The 12,011-nt window shown below is 36.7% G+C and overlaps 1 protein-coding gene across 1 annotated transcript in view; it reads left to right on the forward strand.

Annotated features, from left to right (window-relative positions):
* Positions 1–835: 835 nt before the first annotated feature.
* Positions 836–12,011, forward strand: part of WDR72 (WD repeat domain 72) — a 202,254-nt gene continuing 191,078 nt past the window's right edge. Inside the window, exons 1-3 of the mRNA XM_045901894.2 lie at positions 836–988; positions 5,045–5,151; positions 11,104–11,182. Of these exons, the coding sequence (XP_045757850.1) occupies positions 836–988; positions 5,045–5,151; positions 11,104–11,182 (339 nt within the window). The remainder of the gene's footprint in view (positions 989–5,044; positions 5,152–11,103; positions 11,183–12,011) is intronic.

The following is a 12,011-nucleotide window of genomic DNA, read 5'->3' on the forward strand; positions in this document are numbered from 1 at the left end:
AGGCAGATGCTTAACGACTGAGCCACCCAGGCACCCCATCTTTGACATTTTTAATGAGACTAAATATATACCATTAAGTCATAAGAGGAAACTTACTAATCTTCTCTAGACGCTTAAAGCATTATTCATCACCAAATTATTTGTATTTCAGACAAGAATGGGGGAAACATTTAACTTAGTGTGTCCCAGACTGTAATGCACATATCGCTAGGTATATTTCAGATCATTTTGGGTGGGACACAGGCAAGCATTTTTTGACAAGTATATATTCATCTTAACCCTTGTAACTAACAAACGCAAGTAGTAATTTCATGAAAATTCTTGTTGAGGAAGATATCAAATACAAAAACGGGTGAAATAAAAATTATTATTAGAAGTAATATAGGTGGAACATGAATATGATAGATACCAGGAGAGTCAAACGTGTATCTTTGAAGACTAGGAGACACTGTTTTTATAGAAAAGATTTACTTCTTAACCACAAAGTTCAGATATTTGTTACTTAGGCGAGGTGATGACATTTTTTGGGAGAGAGAGTACGCAAAGCAGATTTCAAATTATAGTGTATAGTCAGCTCTAATCTTCTTGAGAGGCCTCGCTGGACTTTGAAGCAAGTCAGGATCACCCATAGTCAAAGCCGTGTGTGGGCATGGTAATTTCAATGTCTCCTGACTGCCTTCTCCTCTAATTGACTGGGAAGCACTCTTTTCCCTATCTCTGGGAGAATACATCCCAGAGTTTAGATCATGGTAAATCCATTTGTGACATGATCAGTCCCCCAAATGTATGAATGATGACTGTGTCCATTTTCTTCTTTGTTCAGGATCCTCTCAGCATGAGGTCCTCCTTGCAGGCAGTAGCACTCTGGGGAAAGAAGGCCCCTCCACACAGCATCACTGCCATCATGATCACTGATGACCAGCAAACCATTGTGACTGGAAGTCAAGAAGGTCAACTCTGTCTCTGGAATCTCTCACCTGAACTGAAGGTTAGTGAAAATGATTCATATTGAAACAGATGACACTCACAAAATAAGCACAACTTGCTTCTACCTGCCATGATGGTGGGAGTTTTGCATGATTGTTAAAAAGGTGCTCACTGAAGCAGTAAACTGGTTTTACTTCTGAATTTGGAGAAAATGATGGATCAAGATCATATTTGAAAATTAGATTATGAGTATTGCTAATCTTAGCTACCAACTAAGTGTTATCGTCCTTTAAGCTATGCTAAGTTTTACCATTTTACAGCCTGAATTATATGTTTAAGTAACTGAACTACAGACATGTAAATATAATTCTAAAAATCACGGCTCATTAATCTAAACAAAGGGCACCCTTGAAAACCACTATTAACTAAATGAATAGTATCTTAATTATCTGGGTGTTTCTGTCAGTTTGGCCTTCTTGTTATTCTTGTGGTCTCTGCTTGCATGTGATTTTTAAAGATCACATCACAAAGCTCTAAATCCAATTTACTATTGTTGTCTTCCTATCTCAGAACCTGACCTCACCTAGGATTTGGCCCATTGATTAGCAATTAATTGTCCCTGTCCCAAGTCATAAACATTTAACATATTGGAATAGATATTTGCTTAGTGCTAGCAGCCTCTGGACCCAATTTGAACATTTAAACTAATGATGTACTTAAAGTATACTGCTCTCATTAAGAAGCCTTTTAAAGATCAAAGACTATTTTTAGCCTTTAAAGTTTGTCACTTTAAAACCTAAATTAACAATTAATTGTAATTCTATTTTATAGTGTAATTAATTAACACCTCCCGTCACAGAAGAATTACACTACAGGACTGCCAACAACTGCATAGGAGACCAGCTCAGCTCAATGTTTATGAACATTCCTGAAAGAAGGAACTGGTATTATTGCAACAGCTGAGTTTTTGAAAAGTGGCCTTCACATTTATTATCTCTTAGAGTTTAAACTCACACTTCTAAATGGCTTAAATGGACTTGCTACGCTTTTTAATGTTCCAAGTATAGTGTTTTCTGGCTGGAGTAGTTGTCTTGTAATATGTAGGTTGCAATAAGCGTAAGAAATTTGGAAACCTCACATCTGTATCTTTTTACATTCCTTTTTATGTTCCTGTATGTATTCAGCATTTGTTCAACATGCATTTATTGACTACATATTATAAGTTAGGTAGTACGCTAGGTACCTGGGTTCAAACACAGATGAGAAGACTTGGTCCTGGCTGTCCAAGGGGCTGCAGTGTAGTAGAAGAAGGACATAGGCTGATGCAGTGCACTGATGAGATGATACAAGGTACTCGGAGTACCTGAAGTGCTGAGGAATTTAGATTTAAAAAAAAAAAATTAACTAGCAAGAGCTAATGCCACATGCTAATTAAAAGCAGTGATAATATTAGGGATTTTGAGATTATTTATGCAAGGAGATGACATAATCCTATATTAGTATATTTGTGATTGGGACTATCATTTGGTATTAATGTGAAGGGCATACAGAAGGGAGGGAGAGAAGTGATAAGGGGCAGTGACTATGGTAGGAGCCTTTTCATTAATTTAGTCAAGAAGGTTTTTGAGTGGGAACCAAATCAGGGACAGAAGGGATGAAAAGGAGATGAAAATGGAAAGATATTGAGAGGAAAGAATGCGTGGAACTGAGCAACTGATTGGAGTGTGGGTCGAGGGGGCAGGAATAGTCAAGTATACCTTACTGACTTAGGGTTTGGGTGTGGGTGGGACTGGTGATGTGATGATATCATGGATTTGTAGAAGGAATAAAGGTGATTAGAGAATAAGAATAGGAAGGGAAAGGAGGTGATTTAAGTTCTGGAGATCTTGGAGTATCCAAGTATTTTTTAGGAGATTGGGACCACATCTCAGTTTTTCCCTGTCCACGGGTGGTGGGATTGCAGGCTATAGGGGAGTAGAGAATAAGTTTCTTATCACATGCTCCTGTTATGCATGCTGCTTCCAGGCTCAGGATCTGACTCCCAAAGACCTCTTAGTGAGGTCTGCCAGTGAGGAGCTTCTCCAAGTTTCATGCTAGGAACTACTTCACTTGTCCTTCCTGATATTGATTGCTGGTATTTATAACACTTTTAAACATAGAGAAAGCTGAGCTGAACATCCTCCCAGATATATTCCCTTAGTATTGCTATGTTCTATTTTTCTTCCTATTTAATACTCAAAAGGAAACACAATAATGACAAAATGAAGAATAGCAAGAATAGCAATATTGTGTACAGAAAAAGAATGGAGAGCTTGGTCAAGTTCTAACTCTGATATTTACCGACTTTCATATGGAGCAAATGACGTATTCTTTGATCCTTGATTTCTTCATCTGTGAAATAGGCATTAAACCCTGTTCATAGTTGCACCAGTGCCTGGGTATGGTGGATGCTCATCAAGTTTTGTGTTCCCATTTGCGCTATTGGACGTTCCTGGCGGGGTGGGGGTCCGGGGTGGGCAATAAGTCATGGAGGTAGAGCCAACGAATAGAAGTAAAGGTCTCCTGGATTTCATCATGACAATGAGTAGGTGTGTTTGGATTTTTTTGTTGTTTTATTCCAACAGTTCCAGAATATGATAAAAGGAAGAGATTATAATGAATTGTCACAGTTTATTTAACTACATGTGGGGATTTAGTAGTAGAATGAGGACTCCGTATTCAAAACAATGAAGTACCATTATGGTATTTTGTCCATAGCAGATTTTCTCTGGGAGAAGAAATCTCCCTGATTTGCTCTAATTCCTTGCTTAATTTGGCCTGTAATATATGGAAAGGTGTTAAGTTCATAGGGGTATGTATTCCAAAATGTAATGATGGGAAAAGATAGTGTGTTGTTTCCTGAGATGGAACAACCATCTGGATTTCCCAGGAAAAAGGTAGAATAAGGTAAATGGTTGTAACATACCACAAAACTTCTTTGTAGCACTGGAAATTTGGTCTAATAACAGATCTCTAGGGAAGCATTTCTGATTGTGATAGAAATAAGATGAAGGCAGAGAATGATTGTGTTTTGAAGTAATTTGTCCTCATTGGTATGATCACCTATGGATATGTTTGCATGTTCAGAAAAAGCATAATGAATATTAATTCATTGGAAATAGATTTTTATTACCCTCAAGGTCAGTTTTATTACCTACAAATTTTCTAGTCATTCAAATTAAAGTTTTAGTCCCTATTGACAAACTCTTCTTCATTTGAGGGGATCCTGCATGTCTTTTGTTTTGTAGTTTGATTTTCTTAATCTTGTTTTATAAAATAAGGAGCTATAGGCATCTTTCATACATGAGATAATGGAAGAATTAGCCCTTGGTGCTGTATTTTTAAATTCATGTACAGGAGAAAGACAATAGCATTTTCAATATCAACTTAGTTAAAACATTATTTTTAATGCAGAAAAATTAATTTTTATTATTTCTGGAGCAAGAAATGAAATGAGGTTACGATAAGGATATAATGGTTACAAAAAAGGTAATATTTTCCTTGTATTATTTTGTAAACTCATTTCTGAATTCTGAAATTTGCTCATTAATATGCTACTATCAACTGAGGCACATTTTGTGCATAATAAACATCAACACTGACTTATTTGTATTCAAAACCTAGATGTTGTAAAACAGGTCTGGTGATTATTTAGGTTTCATGATAGATACAAAACCAAAACCAAAAACAAAGAACTGTGTACAAGATATCTCCTATATCTAGATGTTTATTAGATTTTTTTTAATTTATTTGAGAGAGAGAGCAAGCATGAATTGTGGGGAGAGGCAGAGGGAGAAAGACTCCCCGCCGAGCAGGGAGCCTGATGCCAGGACCCCAAGATCATGACCTGAGCTGAAGGCAGACGCTTAACCAACTGAGCCACCCAGGTGCCCTGTATCTAGATGTTTATTATTCTGTGGATTTTGATATGGCATAGATCAGTTTTCCTGAAACCTATGTAGAGCAAAAACATAATATAACAGGATTTTCTAATCAGAATTATGAATACTTATATAATGTGATGTTTATATTCTTCAAAAGTTTATAGCTGTTTAAAAGCTTACCCTCATCATTTCAGATTTCAGCTAAAGAACTTCTGTTTGGTCATTCGGCTTCAGTAACATGTTTGGCAAGAGCAAGGGATTTCTCGAAACAACCTTACGTCGTCAGTGCTGCTGAAAATGGGTAGGTAAGATGTGCGCAACTTTGTGACCATCTCTGTTGCCTCTCCCTTTTTAAAAACAATGATGGGGTACAGAATTCTGGGGCTGAAGGAAACCTTAGTGATTATCATGTTCCTTTTACATAGAGGAAAATTTAGATCTTGAATGGTAAAGTAATTTGTGTGATGATCCCAAGGAATGTGATCAGTACTGTGTCTCCCAATTTAACTCTTTTTTTTCTTGCTGGATTAAGGCCAAAATAAACACTCTTAACTTATCTATCAGGCCTTGTGGCAGCCTCACTATATAAAGGCAAATGCCACCTGTTGTAGAATTGAAAACGGAAACGTCTTGGTGCTTGTCTTTTTTCATGTAGTAACTCACTTTGAGCTCTTAAGCAAACCTATCCAAGCCTTCATCGTTTTGTAAAACAACTCAATAGTTATAATCTTCATGTTATACACTTGTCTGAAATCATTATAGGAGAAGCAGAGGAGAGGGCTCAATGGTAAGTGGGATGGGGGGAGAGAGAAGGGAACATAGACTGTGATTTGGGTACAGTTTCATGGAGGCAAGGTTTATTCCAATGAAATAGGACTAAGCTGTAAGAAAAAGCCTCACCGATGGAAGAACTACTAGGAGCTGGACTCTGCTGATGAGGTATTTGCCAAAGTAGATTCGGGAATGCGGAATTGATTCAGCGTGCATTTGTGAATCAGGGATTCGATTACTGGCTGAAACAAGAGAACCCCCTCCTTTTTTTTTTTTACTTGAGGAGAAAGTACATGGCCCTGAACTCTGAGAACCAAAAGGATAATGAGTGTCCAACTTGGAGAAACTGAATAGTTTAACAAAATGCTAGTGAAATGGATATCAAAGAGGTACCTATTCTCATAGTTTACAGCAAAGCCATCATTGTTAAACTTAGAGAGATTGAACTTTGGATGAGGCTAGAGTGAAATGCCCTAGTACATTCTTTTCTTAATAATTGCTAGTAGCTTTCATATGCTAGGGTTGCCGCAAAGCCTGCTACACAAGCTGAGATAAATGAGTGTTGCCAGTCTAGAGAATTTGGGAGATGGTGATTTTTTTTTTCCTGAGACTACTTGGAGAGTTGAGGAAAATTAATTGCTAAATGAGAAATAGCTCTGGAAAGTAACTGAGTTCCAACCTGAGGTTTTTGCCCACAATAGTCTAGCTCCAAAAAAGAAACTAAGGTTAATGGACATATTCTTGATGATAGATGAATTCAGCTGTATGACCCTGCAAATATAATTATTAAAGAGCCAAGGAGCCTGGTTTGATCTTCCTTTCCCAAGATGATTTGAATTTTCTGGAATTCTGTTTCTTCAAGATGCAAAACTTGGCCTGCATCTATAAGATATTCTTTAGGCAGTATCTACATTTCAGCTGCTGCATACTTAACAAATCCTAGTTTAATCTACTGGAAGTTATTACACTTACTAGACTTGGTCCATTATGCCCCAAAAACGATTTTTTTAGCTTTGAGAAGACTCAGGAAGTGACCGTAGACTTAGTGTTTCTGCTTCCAAAATGTTCAGATGGTACCCCAAATTGCTGTGATTCAGTTTTTCATTTTTTTCCCAAAGTATTAGTTCATCAGTAGGCATAAGATTCAGGAATCCCAGTGAGTTCCAGGATGACTGAAAGGAAATACTACCTGGAGACCTGATGTTGAAGCAACAGAATGCCAAAGAAAAAAAGATCCTGAAGGTGGTTAGTGGGAAAAAGCAGATTATTTATAATGGAATGTAATTAAGCTGACTTCTCAGCAGTAAAATGAAAGCTGGACAGCAGTGAAATATTTTCAAAAAGTTGAGAGAAAATATCTGCCAACTTAGAATTGCATGTCTAGCAAAAATATCTTCCTAAAAATGAGGTCAAAATAATAATGTTTAATATAAATATACTGAGAATGCTCACTGCCAACAGATCCTCTATAAGCAGCAGAATTCTAAATTATATTCTTCAGTAAGAAAAGCCATGATTCAGAAGGAAGAACTGAGATGGAAGAAGGAATATTGAACAAAACCAGAAAATTTTTAGAAAGTGTAAATAAATACAGACTATTACACAACAGTGTTTATGTATCTCCCATGCCCTGCCCCATACATATTCACACAATTCTAGTCAACAGTTGCATAGGGTTGGCTAGTGACCAGATCGCACATGCTGTGGTGTTCTAGAGGTGGGTAAAGCTGTTGATTAACGTTAGAATTTAAGCTAGATGTACATGTTAATATTTCCAGGGTAGCTGCTAAAAGAACAGAGAGGGGAAATAAAAATAAAAGAAATAGAATACAGAACTTCCAACTTGGAAAAGAAAAAATAATAATTTTTATTTAATCCAAAGGAGACAAAAATAACGGGGGCAAATGGAAAGCACAAGATAAGGTAGTTGAGCTAAATCTGACTAAAACCGTAATCTCAGTTATGTAGAAGGACTGAGCCCTCTAGTTAAATCACAAAGATTGTCATATAACTTAAAAGACAAAAACAGCATAAGGACATAGAAAGGTTAAAAGTAAACGGATGGAAAAAGATTTATCAGATGAATACTGACCAAAATAATGTTGATATAGCTGTATAAATATTTTATATTAATAACTACACATAGTTAATAAAATCTTAAGGCAAAAAAGACTTGGCATTGATAAAGAGGGTTATTACTTATTAATAAAATTTTCAATCAGCAGCAGGAGATGAGACCAGAAAGTTAGGCAGGTGCCCAGTCTTAGAGTCTTCTAGAACCATGTTCCTCCAACGTGAGCTTGCATCAGGACCACCTGAAGAGCCTGTGTAAATACAGATTTCTGGACCCCACTCCCAGAGGTATGGGTTCAGTAGGTCCAGGCTGAGGTTCAAGAACTTGCATTTCTAACACGCTCCTGGACAGTGCTGAGGCTGCTTGTTCAGAGAACATATCTGGTGTAGTGAGTATCCTATAATGGGGGCAGTGAGAGAAAGTGTGATGTCAAGAATGACTTGGGAAACTCATTGGTGATGATACCAGTTAATTATGAGGATAGGAAACTAAGGAGGATGGATGTTACGCTTCATTGTGAATATGAGGAGTGTGGAGTCTCCCACGTCATCCACATAGAGAGATATCTAATAGCTAGTTGCATGTGGAAATCTAGAGCTCAGTGAACAGGTCTGGGCTTCCAACGTCATATACATAGTACCTGAAGTGATGGGAGTAGATAATTCACCCGGAGAGAGTGTGAAATATGAGAATGTAAGAAAGCCTAAGACAAAAATCTAAGGAAAATCAGCATTTAAAACAGCATAAGAATGGAACCTGAGAAGGCCAATGAAATCCCAAAAGTGTAATGGAAGACAAGAGAAAAGAGAATTTGAAGCATATAAGGGACTTGGAATTCAAGATGGCAAACCATGTTTATCTCCTCTCCCTCTAGATGTTGCATTAAAATAGAAATCATAGCAGTTTTATAAGCACACAAATATAAGAATAGGAATGGGGCCAAGAGAAAATAGTGTATTTCTGAAAGTAGAAAAGTGGACAGAAGAATGGCGACTGATCTATTTATCCACTGGATGAATTTTTTATTGAGGTGCTGAGGTGGGGATGTAGAATTCAATAAGGAAAAAAAATGCCTTTTCTCCAGGAATTTAGTGGGAATTTAGCAGTTTTGTAACTTTATATGTTGTAGATATTTTCCTCTGTGTTCTTTTCAATGAAATTAAAAAATCAAGAATTTAAAAATTTTGGAAATTGTTAAACTTTTTTTATGTGATTAAAGGTGATCTCAGTAGAAACGTTGGGAATGGTATTTCAAAAGGAAAAGAAGAATGTACATTTTAATAGTCAATTTTCCTGTGTTCTTATTAAGTATGTAACTTGTACAGTTCCAGCTAAAATGTCAATGCTACTTTTGGTACACAACACATTTGCTTTCTTTCCTTAAAAAGAATTGACAGGCATGGGGCACCTGGGTGGCTCAGTCGGTTAAGCGACTGCCTTCGGCTCAGGTCATGATCCTGGAGTCCCAGGATCGAGTCCCGCATCGGGCTCCCTGCTCAGCAAGGAGTCTGCTTCTCCCTCTGACCCTCCCCCCTCTCATGCTCACTTTCTCTATCTCATTCTCTCTCAAATAAATAAATAAAATCTTTAAAAAAAAAAAAAAGAATTGACAGGCAAAGAGTCAGTTTTTGCTTTGTGGTATTTTGTATTACTTTTTTTTTTTACTTTAAGATAGAAAATAAGATGATAAGAAAACAAACAGGGAAAGCATTAGAATCCAGGAGAATTTAGAAACATTAGCATCACTGAGAGAGCTTTTACTGATGCCCAGGCTCCAACCTTGGAAAATGTGATTTAATTAGCATGGCTTGATGTCTGGGTCAGACATCAGTATTTTTAAAAAGTTTGCTGATAATTCTCATGTATAGCCAGTTTAGAACCACTGGTTTAGAGATAGACTTATCTAGAAACAGACTAACTGACCAAGAGCTTGGCAAAACCTATATGCCAGGACTCCAACACAGAGCCGTGGAATTAGAATTTCTATGGACAATTTTAGAAATATGTGCAGGTGATGCACAGCTAGAGTTGAGAACTATGCTAATAAACTCCAGTTCCTTATGAAGCTAAAATTTTATATTAATAGCAAGTTAAGGTTCTATTTCTTTTTACCTTTGAGATATATTATCTCAACTTCTCTTTCCCAGTTTTATTTTTCACACACACACACACAATTTTCCCTTGTTTTATTGAGTTGCATGAGTTTCCATATTACCTCAAATCCTTTTTGGAATAAAGTCGGATATAAACAGAAAAAAATTATGAATATTTTGTTTCTATATCCAGAACAGGGTTTCTCAACCTCAGTACTAATTACATTTTGGAGAACCTTAGAATTCTTTGTTGTGGGGCCATCCTGTGCATCCTAGGATATTTAGCAGCATTCCTGGCCTTCCCCCACTAGATGCCAGTAGTGTGTTCCTAGTTGTGACTATCAAAAATATCTCTTATCATTGTCGAATGTTCTTTGGGGGGCAAAATCGCCCCAGGTTGAGAACCACTGATTTAAAGATTGATGTCCAGTGTTTGGCCAGAAAAACAAAAAAGCCCAGCAAAACACCAAATGCATCTAGCATTTACTATTATTAATTCATATCTTTTGCTTCTTAATAGCAGCTTCTCCCTTAAAGCCAATAAAGCTTTCATTTATTCTTTCATGGAAAGTTTTGCTTATGTGTTGAAAGTGTCAAAACTGAAGGATATTACCAAACAACTGTGAAACAGCCGTTCTGGTTTTTGTGAACGGAAATCATGTAGATTTAAATTGCCCTACGCTGGGTGATATATTTTGTCACTGTATTTCATAATTTTATGTACATCCTTGTAACATATAGGAAAGCAAGTCAGAGTTTTCTAAACAATGAGAATTCTCTAAATATGTAGTGGCATGTGTGATTTCAACATTTCAGGATAAGCAAAGAAATAAACCCTATCAATGATAGACCAAATGTAGCCTCTTGGTGGCACTGTTTATTTTTATAGAAATGATACCTCAGCTCCAGAAGATGCAGCCCTCGATGCATTATGCTTTTCAGAATATGTAGTTTAAGTTCAGTGAAATAAACCATTTTCAAGGGGATGCAGTTTCCATGAAAAGACTGTTGTACTATCACTCTAACAGACTGCGATAGCTGGATCCACACAATTTGCTTTAGGTCAGGTTGGCGCTAAAGTAAGGTTTGTAGGCGGGCGGCAGGGTGTAATTACCCAAACAAAAAGACACAGATACAGTATGTCATCCCTGCTAATGACCACAACATTTTCTTGCTCAGTAATCTGTAACAAAAAGCCACATAAACGATCAGGTTGCATTTAAGTGCAGCACTAAAGAAAAACTTGGTGACACAAAAATTATTTCAGCCAATTGAGTAGAAATGACAGAGAATGATGCAAAGTTATCTCTGCTAGGGAGATGTGTGTTTGGAATGTCACCAACGGACAGTGCGTGGAGAAGGCCACTCTTCCTTACAGGCACACTGCAATCTGTGTAAGTACCTTCCCTTCCTTCAGAACATTTCCGGATTCTGGAACTCCTTTAGAGCATTTGCGAAGCACACATTTAAAGAAATGTCTTTGGAGGATATTTTTTCCTTGTGTCAGTTATCATCTGTTATTTTGGCATTTTTCTTTCCTAAAAGTTACCATTCAAGCTTTTTTTTCTGATTCTTTCTTTATTTCGGTATCTAACAGACAAATTTGAAAGACAATTTTTAACTTTTTCTTCATTACACTCACAACACACACACAGACACACATTAATTACATGCTATTTTATAAAGCAAAAAAGTTTTTTGTCTTCAATTTTAACCTTTTTTGGGTGGATAGGTTCTTAATTTCTGAATTTCTTATTCATGAAAAGGTAACAAAGCATCGCTGTACCTTTATAATCATCTCCCAGTATTTAAAACAGATTTTGGCTTTTGGTAGATGGACTCCAATCATACAGGTGAGGCAGTTGCATTATACCAATGGTGCTCACAGTGTTTTTTATATTTTACTCATTGCTTTTGGCATTGATGACTTGCACTGCAATACTCACAAAGTCATTTCTGGGACCAAAACTTGCACAGTGAGAGAATTTGTCAAGGGTACAATATATTACTCAATCTTTGATAAAAGCTGTTCTCAAAACTTATTTGGCACAAGAATTCTCACACTCTTCAAACACTTTTATTTCTTTAACGTATAATAATGTTGCTAGGAAAAGGAACCTGATTTTTTTGTTGTTGTTTAATTCTACCTAGCGTTCTAGAAATAAAACAATTGTGAACTTTCCATAACTTGGAATAAGATTCCTTCTTCCTAAAAGATCCCCC

Source organism: Mirounga angustirostris, unplaced genomic scaffold (assembly GCF_029215605.1).
Source record: "Mirounga angustirostris isolate CCGP_5_RB_7025 unplaced genomic scaffold, mMirAng1.0.hap1 SCAF_9, whole genome shotgun sequence".
NCBI lineage: Eukaryota > Metazoa > Chordata > Mammalia > Carnivora > Phocidae > Mirounga > Mirounga angustirostris.